Source organism: Anoplopoma fimbria, chromosome 3 (assembly GCF_027596085.1).
Source record: "Anoplopoma fimbria isolate UVic2021 breed Golden Eagle Sablefish chromosome 3, Afim_UVic_2022, whole genome shotgun sequence".
Classification (NCBI taxonomy): domain Eukaryota; kingdom Metazoa; phylum Chordata; class Actinopteri; order Perciformes; family Anoplopomatidae; genus Anoplopoma; species Anoplopoma fimbria.
Window position 1 is genome coordinate 8,615,571 of NC_072451.1, and position 17,820 is coordinate 8,633,390.

The 17,820-nt window shown below is 41.1% G+C and overlaps 1 protein-coding gene across 4 annotated transcripts in view; it reads right to left on the minus strand.

Annotated features, from left to right (window-relative positions):
• The window catches only part of asph (aspartate beta-hydroxylase), a 29,803-nt gene that overhangs the window by 2,893 nt on the left and 9,090 nt on the right, over positions 1-17,820 (minus strand). For 3 of the 4 annotated variants that reach the window (XM_054596206.1, XM_054596205.1, XM_054596203.1), the window contains 7 exons: positions 8,328-8,399; positions 7,344-7,421; positions 6,779-6,894; positions 6,554-6,625; positions 3,277-4,219; positions 927-974; positions 707-754 (listed from right to left, as the gene is read on the minus strand). In XM_054596206.1, coding sequence (XP_054452181.1) covers positions 707-754; positions 927-974; positions 3,277-4,219; positions 6,554-6,625; positions 6,779-6,894; positions 7,344-7,421; positions 8,328-8,399 — 1,377 coding nt within the window. The remainder of the gene's footprint in view (positions 1-706; positions 755-926; positions 975-3,276; positions 4,220-6,553; positions 6,626-6,778; positions 6,895-7,343; positions 7,422-8,327; positions 8,400-17,820) is intronic. The other variant, XM_054596204.1, reaches the window with a different exon arrangement.

Below are 17,820 nucleotides of genomic sequence, written 5' to 3' on the forward strand. Positions count from 1 at the left end.
TCAGTACGGATCACTCCCCTTGCGGATCAGCACCCCTATGACCCTTATGAATACTGGCGTTCGTCATGCGCCATTATTCAGTAGAATATGTACGAAGGTTCCATTCGGTTACACTATGATGCGTTCAAGTTCTGTTCAGTGAAAATGTAGTAAAATCGTAGTGTTGCTGAATTATGAGCCGTTTACAATAACTAACGCAACAAATATTACATTTTTAAAAATACTAATGACAAGATTTGTTTTAATCCATAAAAATACGATCTTATTGGAATTTTGGGTTTTTATAAAGAAAAGAAAAAAACACTACAAATTACAATAACAAAGGATATCATTTAGAATTTTTGATGGTTTGCTGACTTCAGAGCGGTTAAATGATTTTTGCGACGTTAGCAAAAAAATGCAGTGTCTGGAGCCTCGTAGACCAGCTGCAATTACCAAACAAAACGGATCATCAAGGACCGGCAATTGTTGTCCGCCGCAAAAAATCAGGGATATCTAAAAGTTTATTTGCTCCCTTTTTTCTTCTGTGCTAATCTGATCTGTGATCAAATCCGTGATCCGTTCCGAACCAGGAGTTTTATGATCTCTTGCACCCCTAATTGTTGGACAGCCTGTTGATGACCGGGGGCCAAAACAGGAGGAGGCGTGGTCATATACAGTAGACGTCATCATTGTGAGCATAAAGTTGAATGAAAACAATGTTTACCTGTGGGCTCATCCTGATTCTGTTCTTCTGTCTCCACAAACTCTGCTGCTGCAAAGAGAAACACACATAACCACAAGATGTTAAAATATTGGAATGATGTCATCTCACAAAGCTTTTGCCCCATTAAATGTACAGTGCATCCAAGCCCTGTAGCTGGTGCAGGACTTTACACGTGTGTGTGTGTGTGTGTGTGTGTGTGTGTGTGTGTGTGCGCATCTACCTTCTTCTGCTGCCTCCTCTACTTCGTGTTCTACTTCTTCTTCCGTCTCTGTGAAACAAGAAACATTTGGAACCATGAACCAACTGTATGCCCTCGAAAACAGAATCAGAACCAACAAAAAAAAAAAAAAAAGAAGCCAGGTCACTCATGAGCTAAACGATGCTACTGGCCTACTAGCACACAATGAAGTCAAATGTTTTCATTGACCCTGATAGAATGGGCCACAGGAGCTGTAATTTGCCCTGATGGTTCAGTTGGTTGATAAACTGTCTTTGTCCACTGTTGGACAAGTTATGTATGATGCAGGAACATCGGTGCCATGGTGACCACCGACTGGTTCCCTTAGAGCTCCAGTCAGGCTTTGACAGTGGACAAAAGAAAAGTCAAAGAACGGTCAGCAACCTCTTCAACTGGCTCCCCGTCCACAGCAAGACAACAAGTCTATTTTATGAGCCTTCAAAACAGATGGCCCGCACACACCAGAGTTTTTACAGTTTCAAGTCCAAATCATGTGTGTCAACACTTTTCTTCCCGTCTGCCTTGGTCATAAACTGTTTTAGATATTAAACACAGAGGTATGTATGTAATGTAATGTATTTCCCAAAGAGTATACAGTCAGGGCCATAAGTATTTGGACTGTGACACAATTTTTCTAAATTTCCCTCTTCGCATGACTCCAATGGTTTTGAAATTAAGCAGTCATGTGGTTGAAGTGTAGACTTTCAGCTTTAATTTCAATGTATATAAGAAAAATATCACATTAACCGTTTAGGAGTTTCAGCCATTTTTACACAGTGAAGAAAATCCCCTTCGTAACATCTACCGAAGTCCAGAGAACTCTGACAATGACAAACCTCCCTCCTCCAAAGTCAATAATCAAGAGACGTCTTCATGAATCTAAATACAGAGGGTTTACGACAAGGTGGAAACCTCGGGTTACACTGAAGAACAGGAAGACCTATTAAGACTTTGCCAAAAAAACATCTGAAAAAGGTAACATCTAAGGACAGGTGTTGAACAACGATGGGAAGAGAAAAGTGTGGAGAAGGAACAGAGCAGCTCATGACATCATCATCATCTGTCAAACACAGTGGAGGCAGTTTTATGGCATGGGCTTGTACGGCTGCCAATGGAACTGGGTCACTGGTGTTTATTGTTGATGTCACAGCTGATAGAAGTAGCAGGATAAATAAATATAAGTATAGGGCTATACTATCTGCTCAGATACAGCCAAGTGCTGCAAAACTGATTTGACAGCACTTCAAAGTGTAGATGGATAATGACCCAGAGCATAATGCGGAAACAACCCAAGAGCTTCTCTAGGCAATGGAATGGAATTTTCTTCAAATGGCCAAGTCAGTCAACGGTCAATGGGATATTTTTGTTATATCCAATGAATTAAAGCTTAAAGTGTACCACATATTGACGGCTTCATTTTAAATCCATTGGAGTCGCGTAAAGAGGCAAAATACTCCAAATATTTTTAATTCCATGTGATAAACTACCTTGTCACGATCCGGCTGTTATTGGAGCGATTAGCGAGCGGCGTTATCAGCCCTTCGGGTGGGACGTCTGCGGTCGCGGTTTGAGGCTTTGAGGAGAGCGATGGACCCAAAACGGAGGACGTTCCTTTTCTAATTAATGCTTAATTAGCTTCACAAATAACCAACGAACGAAACCGAGATGAAACGAGTGAGAGACGCGTGTTGACCAAATGTATTGACCCATGATCTAGTAAACTTCGTTTAGCAACTGTTCATTTTAAAGTAAATTTAATGTCTATGTGTGGGAGATAGAGTTAGACCTGCAGTGTTGTAACTAAGCTTAAAACTTCCACGAAATGTGTCTGAGTTTATGGAGGAAGATTTTAGAGGAAGTTGTTAAGTATCAAGCACGACCGTTTTTAGAATTAAAGAGCAGTGTAATCTTATTATCTATAACCAAGCAACCAATGTACTTCCTGTTTACACTGGCACACGAAAGCTCAGTGTACGTGAATAGTCATGCAATATTAGTTTTCAGGGGAGCAAGTCTCGACGCAAATCATTTCGAAAACGATGCTGAGACGCATGTGTGGACAGAGATCGTTTTTGTTTTAAAACCCCGCTTTCATTTTAAAACGGGATAGTGTAGACAGGGCCTAAAGGCTTTAAACAACCTATTTAACAGATGCCTAGGACCTTTGAAACAGACAGATATGTAGTGTCTGTGTAGTTTCCCTTTAATGGGGACAGTGGTAACAATCTTCACACCTAACGCTGAATAAGCATGTATCCTAGAATGTTGGGATCAACAGCACCAGATAAATCTGGTATACCTGGTCTTTGTACTTCCTTGCTCTCCTCCTTACCTTGTACTGTTTGCTGCTCCTCTACATCATCTTCCGGAGCAGCCTCTGTGTCTGCGGCCTCCTCTTCAGCAGGATCCTCTACAGCTTCTTCTGTTGGAGTCGTCTCCTCTTCTACAGCTGGCTCCTCAACAAATTCTTCTGAAGGAGCTGCCTCCCACTCTTCGGCTACATCCTCAACAGCTTCTTCTGTTGGAGCTGCCTCCTCTTCTTCGGCTACATCCTCAACAGCTTCTTCTGTTGGAGCTGCCTCCTCTTCTTCTTCGGCTACATCCTCAACAGCTTCTTCTGTTGGAGCTGCCTCCTCTTCTTCTTCGGCTACATCCTCAACAGCTTCTTCTGTTGGAGCTGCCTCCTCTTCTTCTTCGGCTACATCCTCAACAGCTTCTTCTGTTGGAGCTGCCTCCTCTTCTTCGGCTACATCCTCAACAGCTTCTTCTGTTGGAGCTGCCTCCTCTTCTTCGGCTACATCCTCAACAGCTTCTTCTGTTGGAGCTGCCTCTTCTACAGCGGGCTCCTCAGCAGGCTCCTCTGAAGGAGCTGCTTCCTCTTCTTCGACTATGTCCTCGACAGCATCTTCTGCCTCCTCAACAGCTTCTTCTGCCGGAGCGCTCTCTTCCTCAACATCTAATGCCATGTCTTCAGCAGCAGCCTCCTCCTCCTCCTCCTCTGCCGCAGCGGGTTCTTCCATAGGCTCATCTGCAGCCTCCTCCTCTTCCTCTGCCTCCTCGACTGCAGCCTCAACCTCTGCTGCAAGTTCCTCCACATCCTCGTAGGCAGCCTCCTCCTCCGCAGCTTCGTAAGCAGCCTCCTCCTCCGCAGCCTCGTAAGCAGCCTCCTCCTCCGCAGCCTCGTAAGCAGCCTCCTCCTCCACAGCCTGCTCTGTGGCCGTTTCCTCTTCAGGTGCTGCCTCCTCTTCGTGTTGGTCCTCTTCAACTGGAACAGCCTGAAAAAGGTTAGAAAAAGACATGTCTTTACACATTTTTCTGCTTTCATTTGGTATAAAAGTTGCTCACAACAGCACTCTTTGGTGCTGAATGATATTTGAACACCAATTCTTAAAAAGGGAAGGACCAGCAGGTAGTGATCGTAGCTAGAACCTGTGCCACAGTGAAATGGTTTCAGCGGAGGACCATCTATGCCGCAGTGTTTCCCATTAGTTACCTAAACTTTGGCGACATTTTTGCTCTAACTGGCCAGGCACCGTCTTATCTTAAGGAACTTATAGTTCCATACTGCCCAACTAAAGAGCTGTGCTCCATCAATGCAGGGTTACTTGTGGTTCCTAGAGTATCTAAAAGTAGGATGGGAGCCAGAGCCTTCAGTTATCAGGCTCCTCTTCTGTGGAACCAGGTTCCAGTTTCAGTCCGGGGGGCAGACACACTCACCACTTTTAAGAGTAGGCTTAAGACCTTCCTTTTTGATAGCGCTTATAGTTAGGGCTGGTTCAGGTTCGCCTTGGTCCAGCCCCTAGATATGCTGCTATATGCCTAGACAGCCGGGGGGCCACCTAGAATACACTGAGCTCCTCTCTCCTCTTCTCTCCTTCCATCTTTATGTATTAATCTCCTATTTATGCACATTACTGATTTTGCTTCTTCCCCAGAGTCCTTGTGCTTTCTCGCCTCGCAGGTTTCCATAAATCGTGGCTGTACCTGGACTGTGCCTCCTGCTGACACCAACTGCTACTACCATTATTATCATTAGTCACATTACTATAACCTGTACCATTACGCATATTAGCTTTGCTTCCACCCTGAAGCCTTTTTTGCTTTCTCGCCTCGCAGGTTTCCACGAATCATTGTGGTCCCTGGACCATGGTCATGCCTCCTGCTGTGACCCGGATGACACCCACTGCTACTTCGATTATTATTATTATTAGTGACATTACTAATACTATTCCCTATATCATTATTTTAATTCTACTACAGTCAGTGATGCTTTTATAAGTAGTCTTAATTTTTTCTTTTCGTTACTCTGCTTACTACTGTGATTATATGAATCATTTATGTCATATACATTGAATGTGTTGTATCTCTGTTATGTTGTTCATTCTGTACACATGACATCTGTTGCATTCTGTCCATCCTGGGAGAAGGATCCCTCCTCTGTCGCTCTCCCATAGGTTTCTTCCTTTTTTCTCCCTGTTAAAGGTTTTTTTTAGGAGAGTTTTTCCTGTGCCGATATGAGGGTTCCAGGACAGAGGATGTCACATGTGTACAGATTGTAAAGCCCTCTGAGGCAAATTTGTAATTTTGGGCTATACAAAATAAACTGAATTGGATTGAATCACTGCTAAAACAAGAGCACACAATTAATCTAGCCTTTTTGTTTTGCTCTCAGAGTGCAACAGATTAATACAGAATTTTACTTTGAAATGTAGAAAATGTTCTTCGAAACCACTAGCTGGAGTGGTAAAGATTCACTACCTTGTGCATCTACCCTTTGAGTAAACAGGTCATGTTCAGGAACCTTCTATGCTATGAGCTACTTCTTTGATTATCCCCCACACTGGAGGACAGACAGGTTACAGCTGACAGATTGCATAGTCGACCCACAGAGACTGAAGCAAAAACAGAATGGCTTGTTAAAAGAGGATGATGTTTGTAGTTTTTGAAAATTTGAATGTGGGTGTAACATGAATTGACATTTAACAGTCATTGTATTACACCTCTAAGAACAAAAATCAACAGAAATACTAGACCTGCAGGCAGATAACCGAGTTCCAGGCATCTGAAGCAAGTTATGTGTGTTAGTTATCTAGCAATAGCACACCCTTATAGCTACTGTAGTAATGTACGGTTCTTTAAATGTGTTTGTTGTTGTAGCTTTGAACTAATAAGTGGTCTCAAAATAAAAAGGTGCTCCAGAGGTAAACACATACAGAAATACATTTTTATTTATTTTTTAAACTCCCTTACACCGCTGCCCTTACTACTAGTATATTTATATAATAATATATCATTTTTAACTATGAGTAGCATAGAAACCCTCTGAAACACAAAAAAACAGCAGCTATAAAAAGAAACAAAAGCTGCAAGTGCAGCAGGCTTATGTTTTACAGCTATTATATGAGTGTATGAAGCCGTACCGACATCTATACTGTCCTTTACACAGGTAGGCATTAGAGCTGTGGTTCAGTTCAAAAAGGGGCTTCACACTGACAAAAGCAATTGCAGGGACTTTAGCATGTAAGAAAAATAGGAGGACTGACTAGAAAATAAACATTGTGCAGTGTTATTTCTTGTGCTTAACTAAATCTGAGGTAAAAACAGCATACCTCCTCAACAGGGGCCTCCTCTTCCACAGCAGGAGGCTCCTCCTCCAGCACCTCTGGGTCCTCCTCAATCACCTGAAAAGGAATACACCACCCACATGTCATCAAAAACTTCACACTTTGAGAGAGTAATTTATGTTTCAGGTTATTATACTCTATAAAAGTACAATATAATGATATCAAGTGTTTCACTAATGTTTTTAAAAAATCAACCTGGTCTGTACCAACCTCAGGAGTCTCCTCTACCTCAGGCTCAGCTTCCTCTACCTCAGGCTCAGCTTCCTCTACCTCAGGCTCAGCTTCCTCTACCTCAGGCTCAGCTTCTTCTACCTCAGGCTCAGGCTCTGGAGGGAGAAACAGATCATTATAAGACTCTCTGAGACACACAGGCCAAACCGTGGCAGTGTTTCAGTATTATTGCAGGGTCCATCCTGCAGGAGGCACTCCTAACAAGCCTTGTACTGGGGAAAATCCTGTTGGTGTCAATTTCTCAATCTTCAATGTTTTGGTGACTATAGTTTTAAACATCTACTGCCATCTGCCACACCTGGACTTACATCAGTATATTGGTACAGTACTTCTCCAAATAACTCAACTGTGTTGGGAAGCAAATTATTCAATTAAATTAAGATTAAGAAAGTGGGTCTAAAAGTGCATGGAAACCCTCCTAGCTATACTGTAGTGTAACTAGACATTTAAATGTGACACTGAATTTCTCTGCATGTACTACTTGTTTGCCTGCATTGATCAGGGCCATTATATATTTCGGACATTCTCACACACACACTCGTACCTGGTGGAGGTGGTGCAGAAATGTCCTCTGCTACAGCAGCTTCAATCACATCTTCCACAGGCAGGGGCTCAAATACAGCTGAGGAGAGAGGGGATACATGTTTCCATTCCATTGACGTTGAACCACTGCCAAACATACGATCCACTCAGAAGTATTTCAATAAAATGTGAATATCCTGCATTTACTTATTGCAGCTACATCACAAAGGAGCAGAATAAGCTGCGATGTGTTTGCTTGACCTTCGTGTGCTTTAGTTTATTTTATTTATTATTTTGGTTTCAATTTCTCTCAATAAAAGACTAATGTATTCTCCACTATTTTCCCTAGCCAAAATTACTTTAGATTTGTAAAACACATGCATAACTTTCTGCATTCCATCATGACCTTGATGTCATGCATTAATGTTTAGTGACAATAGTGCCTTTTTCTCCAATGACTCTTTGAAATGTCCCGGAGTCAGTATATATGAGGGCGCACGTCTGCTAAAAGTGCATCTTCAGCACAACTGCTTTGGGGAGTCCAAAGGTTCCAGGTTCATTTTGGCTGAAGTAAATTTAGCAAAGCATGAAGCTTCCAAGGAACACAAAATATAAAATAATTACAAAAAGTGATTATCACTATTGAATATTACATTTTACAGTCAGTCAATCTCCACTCATTTATAATTGAATATTTGCAGTGGCCAGAGAAATAATTGCTACACTGGTAAATGTGACCAGCTAAGTAGAACAATAAAGAGTTTAACTACAGTATATATATATATATATTTTTTTTTATTGTTTGTACATTTAATCAAGTTCTTCATAAATCAAAATATAAACCATATTTGTAATTTAAATGTTTTCAGTACGCTGTCACTGATAGCGTGGACTGCGACGCTGCCATACTGTTACTGATAACGCAGCGGTGAAAGTGTGTGTGTGTATATATATATATATATATATATATATATATAAATATATATAAAATGAACATCTGTGGTACCTTCTGGAGTTTCCACTGGAGCAGCAGCTCCATCACGACGGGAAGTGACGACCACAGCCTTCTCTTTCAGTCCTAGATGAGATGAATGCACATGTTGCTGGCAGGAAACACTTCTTTGTTGACATTATAAACATAGAATATGTACAAAGTCCTTGACCACAGTGGGGCAAGATAACCTATGTGATGTTTTGCACATGAACTTTGTGCAGTGAATAAGGTTATCATTACTCACATAAATAAACATTTCCTATTAACCACCTGATTAAGGCATGGGGTTTCTTTTGCAGACTGACTGACCATCTACAATCAGATATCTCATAAACACGATAGCATCCTAATAATTAAGGTGACAAAGATTCACATTCATTCAACACAGATATATTTGACAAATTGTGTATTCAGATGAATGGAAATTAATGTGTGCAGAAAATCAATCTATTATCCCTAGTCAAGTAACCCTGTAAAAGTGTACTTTGATTCTTCTAGACACGCACTGAGGTGGAACCACAGACAGAGGATTGGCTTTCACATCAGAAAGGAGGCACTTACAGGGATCCAGAAACTTTATTGACTAAAGAAATAAAAATAAATCACATTTTGTCATAATTCGTGGATTACATTTCTTTTCAATGTAGTCAAATCTCACCATGATCATGAAAACGACATTGCACTGGGAAAAAAAAACCCAAACATTCAGCGCTTGTTTTGATCCCTGCAAATATATTTTTTCCGTTCCTCCCATCCTACCAGTATCTGTAAGTTTTTCTTTACCTGATGGTGATCCATCCTGCACGGATGCACCAACATCTCTACCGGTGATTTAAACTGGCTCGTTCACCACACAGAAGGGTAGCGAATTACCAACTTTCTCAACAGAAGTCTATGAATACAGCAAAAAGTATTAAGAAAACATAATAAATCTAATTAACAAAAATAATAAGCCTTTCTAGCTAGATTTAATTTTTCTTTAACCTTTTCAGAAAAATCAGCCTTGACGGTTTGTTTGGGCCACTCGCATATCCTGTTGATTTACAGCCCTAACGGAGAAGTATTCCTGTTTTAATTTCACGAAATGATTAGCTGACATGTGCACCATGACTGAAGAGAGGAGAGTCCAGTGGGTTACCTCTCTCTACACACAGGCCACATGGGGCTGGGCATCATTGGAAATCTTTTGATTATAGGGCTGATAGCATACCAGATTTGTGCTGATACTAAAACCTTCACACCTAACTTCATTTCCTGCCTCTTCGGTCAGATTTTTCAGCTTTGCTTCCCTTCCTTTTTTCTTTCACTCTCCCCTTCACCTCTTGTGCCTTCTTTTCCTCCACCTCCACCTTTTTCTGTGACTCCTCCTCATTCTCCACTCCTTTTCTTGATTTCTTCTCCCCTTCCTTCTCCTCCTTGCTCTCTTCTTCCTTTTTCTCATCCAGTGGTTTTGCTTTTTCCATCCTCAGTTTCTCCAGAGCCTTCTCCATCTCTTCTTTTTCCATCTTCTCCTCTTCCTCTTGCAGCCTGGTGGCCACTCTTTCCTTCACTCTGGCCGTTATGTCCTTCCTCCCTAGCTCCAGCTCCTTGTCCTCCTCCTCTTTGGCCAGCAGCAGTCTGACCTCGGCCAGTGCCAGCTTGGCGAGCTTCTTGGCCTCTAGGCGTTCATGGATGATGGCAAGCTGCTGCTTTAGAGCCTCTCGAAGCTTCAAGCCAACATCCCTGGTTGGAGAGGTTTCTGGGATGGATGAGCAACAACACTGGTGTTTCACCACTTGGAAAAATTAGCTTTTACAGGACGTGCTCAAATTCACTCGGTTATTTGATCCCACCACACATCAGGCAGGCATGTACACGTCTGTGAATGAACCGGTTCCATGCCATACTTGACTCACTCTCTTCAGTAAGTTCTTTGTAGCCCACACTTGTCTGCTATACTCAACTTAAACTGGTGTAAACAGCATTAACAAGGATTTACACCATTTCGTGAAATGCCAAAAATAGGATACTGAAGTCACATCGATGTTAAACCAGAACAGAGTGCTAATCCAGCACATCATTAGGCCAAACATCTTTGAATCAATGCAAATCCAATGACTCATGCATTAAAAAAAAAAAGATCAGTGGGATCTGAGATCAAAGAGTTACGAGTAGTTGAAACTTCATCCATTAGTGTAGCCCACACTGTAACACTCCACAGCTTCATGCAAGTGGCTGCATGACGATACCTTTCTTAGCTTCTCTCCTGGCTGCATCTCCAGGGGTTTCATCTGATGTCGTATACAAAACAACACAAGTTACTACAGTGGGCTCTGTTAAAGGCTATACCTTAGTTGTTACACATCATGAAGTGCTCAGTCCATTGATGCAACAAAAAACATTTTAAGCTCCAATGCCAGCTGTACTTTATGCTCAAGCCATTTGCAAATACTGTCAGGTTCACTAGAAATGCTGCATCATCATGTGAAAAAAAAAAATCTAGCCTAAGCCTGGTTTGTGCTGCATTCACACCAAATAACAAAACCGCAGCAATATAGTGCTGAGTTGTGAGAGTGTCATTTAAAAAAGGGACCATTGACACCAAGCCACTGCACGTTGATTATCTTTGGTGCACTTGTGGCAGGGTTGTAAAGCTCTGGATCACTGGTTATGGGATTTGTCAGGCAGCTGCATATTTTTTGGGCGCCCCTGCAGTACCCATTTGCGCCGCAACACCTGATTTGGTGTGAACTTAGCCATAGACCTTTTTCACAGCAGACATTTTGACCCCTCATAGCATGGAAAACTCCATCAAGTATCTCAGTAAGCTAGCATGCATAGAACTAGTTTACATAAATAGAATGCATTCAGTTTCAATGATTAATGACAGCTGTGAATAGCATTTATCATATAGAGCAGACCAGTTATACTTTGTCTCCACTGTCACATTATCTCACTGAAGCAGGACACTTGCAAGATGCAAAATGGAACATTTTGAATGTAGTAGAGAAAAAAAGTTTCAGTTATATCTAATAATTACTGAAGATGTACCAAAATACAAATTTGAAAAAATGCCTCTATGGCAATCATCAACTGAAAGTCACAGTTTACCCACTGCTGAGTTCCCCCAACACATCACGTTGTACAAAAGAAAGCAATCCCTGGTTCATAATGAAAGGCCAAAGCCAGCAGCCCACTTAAGCCCAGCGACGCCTCATTCCTGCCAGATACTTAGTTCCTCTGGTTCCTGCTTTTCTCCCCCGCCCCCAAACCTAGGCAACGGGCCTTCAGGTTGGACTTTGAAAACACAGAAATAATATGCTTAAGCATTATCCCTGACACAAGTTAGCCACAGTTAATATACTTAATCCAAAAGATGTCTTCATTGTAAACTAGCACCACATATAGGAGATACTGGTGACTGGTGAATTATTTATGTACCAGTAAGCTGTGGGTCTGCTTCTTTTCCTCTCTTCATCGCCTACTATCTGATAAACTGATGTTCATATGAACATGAATCCAAAACACATAAACACACAGGGATGACAGAAGAAAAGTATACCAATAACAAATGAGCTTGATAGGAAATACTCATGCAATACCCCATGCCAGCAAAGGCAAGAATAGGCTATGGTTATTTAATAATACTTAATGCACACAGCATCATTTTATGCTTCCTGCTGCCAAAATCTTCAAAGTAACAGTGGATTTACATGACCTCTGTGTTCATCTCAAATAAGTTGTCTTAAAAAAAACAAATAAAAATGATTTACAACCTAGTTTTGTAATTGAGGTTTTACAGTACTTAAATGTTAGTGACTATCCAAGTACTATGTGCATCCACAGAGGTCAGGGAAGGCACCAACACAAGCAAAAGCAGAAGTTAAATCAAGAATATATAATCACCACATGAATGATTAGTTGACATAGTACCAACACCGTCTAACCTAGGTGCCATTTTGGATGGATTTTAGAACACAAAATTAAGTGCATCAGATTTTCTGTTTGCTTATGTCAGTATGCAAATAGCGAGCCACAGAAAAGTCTAAGTGCCCGTAGCCAGAATAAGACAGAATCTTTTTTTTTTTTTTTTTTTTTTTTTTTTTTATAAAATGGAGGGACAACTGGAAACAACGCCAGTATTTACAGAATTGTATTTGGCATAGGGATTGTCAGACTGACTACACAAGGCCTGAAAGAAGAGGCATCTCTCACTAGATAAGTTTAACTAGCAATGGAGTTCTACCTGTCCGGTATTACCATGTGTATTGGGCATCAATAGCATCATGTAGATTCATTCTCCTAGAAAGCCAAAGCTAGAGTCACTCCACCCCAGAGCAGGAAGAGCCTGTTTCTGGTTTCACCCATGCACTCAGAACAGCCGTTCATGGCAAACCTGTTGACGAAGAAACACTCGACCTCTTTCACCTCTTTGCACTAAACGATACACCTGCAGTTGGTTTCAGCAGTCTGAGCTTGCAGCTGCAATTAGTAGTCACCAAACATGCCTTTGGCTCTGAACACAACACACCTTTCTACTGCAGTGCGCTCATCTCTCATCTTTGACCCAGAACACAAAGTAACTGGCAACAATCATGACATGGAATGGATTCTACCTGTGCATAGTCACAAACCTGAAACTTTGATTAAACAAAACTACTCTACGCGTAAAATATATTAGTAAACTATATAAGTATACAGGAGAATGAAGAGAACGGACCAAAGCAGACATTTGATCTCGTCATAGTAGGAAACGCAAGGTGAAATTGATAACATTGACATTGGCTCAGTTCCAACAAGTGTCCCGGTAAGCTATTCCAGTGAGCCAGCATATAAAAATACCTGGACCTCCCTTAAGTCAAATGCAACTATCATTAATGTGATTAAGACATGTGCTTGGTTTCCTATTGCAGGTCTTCTATAAAAAAAAAAAAGGTCTATAGAGTTATGTATGCTGTTGCTGAGCAGATTGATGACACAAGAAAAACAACATGTAGGTATTCTACAACCTGAAGCATAGGACGCATCAACTTGGCTCAATATATACACGGACAATTAAAAAAGGCATTCCTATAAACTTTAAGTGCCATTTTGAAAGGTTTTCAAGACCCTATTTCCACCTTGTATTCACATGCAATCTGTAACTGGATACATTACATGGATATTGACATCTGATCAAGGGCTTCGCATTGCACCCTGTATATAAAAACATTTCTCTTTAGCTACAGTCTGCCCACATTGTGATTGGATCTAAATTTGCAATCAGGAAGGCAGACTTTAAAACATTGTGTGTCACTAGAGGTGATATGGTATATTCGCAAGACTAAATTGTACAGATTACATTTGGCTAGGATCCCATCACAATGCGAGCAAGACCACCTCCAGATGTGGTCCAACAATTCCACTGGATTCTAGGAGCATTTATACCTGCTTTAGTGCATTAGTTAGTATGTTCTTATCCAGATACTGAGCCCAACTTATAGCAGGAAAAACTGCTGCTCAAGACAAGACCAAGTGCAGAGCAAATGTTGAGGATCAATTTTCATGGCATGCAGCAAAAAATCTCAGAGAAGGGAGAACTGAACAGCTGTCAGAGTGCAAATGATCTTTGCATTTTGTGTTATTTATTGTTGTTAGCTGTTGAGACCTGGTTTGTGCAAAAAAAAAAAAAAAATGCTGACAGATTCTAAAAATAACAAAAAAACGTTCGAGACGGGACTTCGAAAAGTGTTCCTGAGAATCATGTCCATATGCCAGCACAGGGATCAACTTCAGAAAAAAAAAAAAAAATCTTTCAAAAAAGGATTTCCCCGCTCAAGATGCTGCCGATACATGATTGAAGCTTGTTTGTCGAATTTGACAATTTTGGGGGATTCCAGTATGTGAATCCCTGGATGGGTGGGGCCTACAACACAATGTCAGACTAGACATATCCATATCCAAAGATACTGGCTTAAGTTGCCCAAACCTGCCGATCTCAGCAGAAGAAATTGTAGGAACAGTTTCCCTGATACTGTAGCTTGGGCTCTGTTGGATGTTGAGGTCTTTCGGTTATAAACCAGTGCATTAGAGGATAGTTGGCTTTCTGCAGGTGGCTTGAGGCTATTGGTTATGGAGGCCGACTATGACGATCTTCTGCCCTGGATTTCCATCATCATCATTCGCTCCTCTTTTTCTGAACCCTTCATCCTCCTCGTCCTCCTCATCCTCCTCCTCCCGTGCCTCCGCGAGTCCTCTTGGAGCACTGTGCTCTTCCTCCTCCAAAGACTCCAGGGGGTTTATCAGACCGTACAGGAAAGTGAAGAAACCGTTTAACCAATCAGAGCCGCCCTCCTCCACTTCTTCTAACCAATCCAGAACCTCGGATTCACCCTGACCATCGCCCTTGCTGGTCAGGCCTACGGTGGTGGGATAGGTGGTGGATAGAGGGTAAAGTTTGGGTGCACAACGTGTGGAAGTGAGGTGGAACAGTGTGGGTAAAGGAAATGGGGAAAAAATGAATGAAAAAGCAGAACGAGAGAAGGGGCGGAGTCACATGGAGAGAAGAGATGTAATGAAAGAGGATGAAAGAGCAGAGGATGAAAGAGGAAGGAAAGAAACAAGAGGAGAAGGTAAGAGAAGTTTCAAGCGCATGTTAGGCAGCGAGGGAACTACTCAGGCTTTATCATAAGCAGCTGGAGTCTGGCTGTCTACACATGATCACAGCTTGAGCCATTATTTCACAAAGGAGAGCGATGAGCCTGAACCTCAAAGCAGTGCTGAACCTAAGAATCCTCGTTTATGAAATCATATAACTCTCCGCACAGACTCTGTGCTAGGGCTGGACAATACATATCAATATAATATTGAATTTGTAATACGAGACTAGATATCATCTTAGATCATGGATATCATACTACAGCATTAGTGTTAAGTTTGCATAACAGTAAAGTGACATCATTTTTTCAACTTCCCAGACTATTCTGATTTATTATTTGCCTTTACCAACATCACTGATACTTATTTTATATTTAAAAAAAAAAAAAGCACCAAGATCATCACAATACAGATCGATTTATCTAAACAATATTGTTCAATATGATTTTCTCCATATTGTCCAGTCCTATTCTGTGCCTATAAAAGGGGCCAGTTCATGTGGAGACAGCCTTAGCATCATACAAAGTTAAGACAGAAAACAACTAATGCCCAGTTTCAAGGTGGAACCAGCCACATGCTGTGAAACACGTTTATTATTGTGGAAAGCAGGAATATGTCAGCGGAGAGTGGGACATGGTCATCGGTTTAGTGAATCATGGTGATACTTAAGTTTCAAAAAGGGTGTTAACTGTAAGCAATAAAGGTTAATTTTGGTATTTTCCCCATGTTTTTGTGTCTTAGTGACTATTGGGGACATCTGTCTTTTTAAATTGGTCCAGTATTGAGGGAGAACTCTGCAGACTGCTGTCGCTAACCGTTAAATTTAACGTTACATCCAAAAGTACTTGTTTTTGCCACCGAAAATCTCTAGGAGAAGTGTCGTTCTGAAATCTCACGAGAGGGTTAAGCCGAATATGCAACCATGACAATGAAAATCTTTAAAAGGCAACACTAAGCTACACTTTCTGTCCACACTTTTCTCCAAACACAACAGACCGAACGGCCCTCCTCTCCCCAGCTTTCACTCCACCATCGTCTTCGGGCAACAAGTCTTACGACAAAGGAAAAATAGAACGGCTCAAGCTAAAAGGTTTTATTTCTCTCCATAATGATATGAGACATTTATAATTACATTCTGAGCCTGTCCGTGGCAAAAGAGTGGATGTAGCATTACGTTGATGGTAAGAGGTTGCCCCGAGTGATTACATTAGAAACCGTTTAGCGACTGCTGATAGAACCAATTTATGAAACTGTTGTCCCCATTAGCCAGAAACATTTGAAAATAGGCTGCAAGTTGAAGAGTACCAAAATTTAATGTGTATTAAAAATGTTTCAATGATAGATTACGTTGCCCTACATTAGGTTTAATACAGAACTTTGGTGACTTTACCACAGGCAATTAAACAATGCTGAGCTTAAGAGAGACAGACTCAAACACACAATAAGCGTGAGACAAAGAAGAGGACACAAAGGAGTATCAAAATAAAAAAAAAAGGGAAAGAGCACCAATGCCAAGAAAGAAACAGAATGTTTGAGTTCAGGCTAACTTTAGTAGGGTTGGTTGCAGAAGTATGGAGGATGGGTTGCTAGTTAGAAGTTGACAGTGGGTTGGGAAAAAAAGAAAAACATTTCTGAAGAAGGATTCACTTTGGTGACAGATCAGACTGCCTTGAATTTCTTCAAAAGAGCTGATGGTATGGAGCAACAACTGGACGCAAGAGTACTTCAGAACAGGTACATTTGAGCGAAGATGGCTGCATGTGATGCGTGAGAGCATCCTAAATGCTTCCATTACATGCAAAATGGTGAGTATTTTGAATATTGCAAAAAGCATCGAGTGTAGATTTACATATAGTACACGTGAGCCATCCAAAAATTCAGACGAGAGCAAACTGTTTGTCTGCTGTCGATCCTCACTAGCCTCCAGGTAAAAACACGTGAACCTAGATAAACTCTAAATTGGGTTTCCATGCCCGTCTCATTTCAGAGCCAGAGCCAGGAAACCATTTTTACTGGGTAGATAGTATTAAGTGCAGGTTTTCTCAGAATCTATGCCGGGCATCTTCTCATGCAAAGTCCAAAATGCTGACTCTTTTGTTTGCTTACAGCTGTAGCAGTAGTGTAAGCCTTCAGTTTGTTAGATAGGAAAATAAATGAATAGTTGAAGGCGGACCTGTATAAAACCCATGCACCATGCAGCCGACATCATGTGGGGAAATACAGCACTGATGACAACTGGGAACTGCGGGTACTTATCAAGCTCCTGCTGTCTGGAATGCTTTGAGCTTCACACAGAGGAGAAATGTTGCAAAGTTAAACTGTTACAACATAGACATTGGTGTCATGTCAAGAAGTGTCATGTCAACATGGAAAAGGACTGGTAAATTAAACCGACCCCTGATCCTGATGAGCCTAAGGAATTCCATCCTCTATTAATAGGTTTTTTTAACGAACACAATTAGTTGGTTATAGCCCTACCAAGAAGCACCTGCCTTCTTTAGTTGGGACCTAAGCTTTAGGGATCTTCGACCAATTCAAACTTTAAAAGAATATTTATGTGGGGACTTTTATTATAAACAAATTATTAAAAGAAAACACATAAAAAAAAAAATCCACAGACGTAGTACGGACACAAGTGTCAGAAGTTTTCACTGATGAGATTGTCTCTATGGTAACTGTCAATTACAAAATCATCAGTCATGCAAAATAAACCCAAATTGCCTTTTAAAATAATTAACAAACACAAAACAAACTATCAGTGGCCTGCAGAAATGTTCAAACACTAAACTAATCAGTTGTGACTGGATCATGTGGGACATCCTGTACCATGTCCCCAATAACACAGACGAGTGTTTTCTGATGGTTGTCATGGAGACATGTAAATACCTTT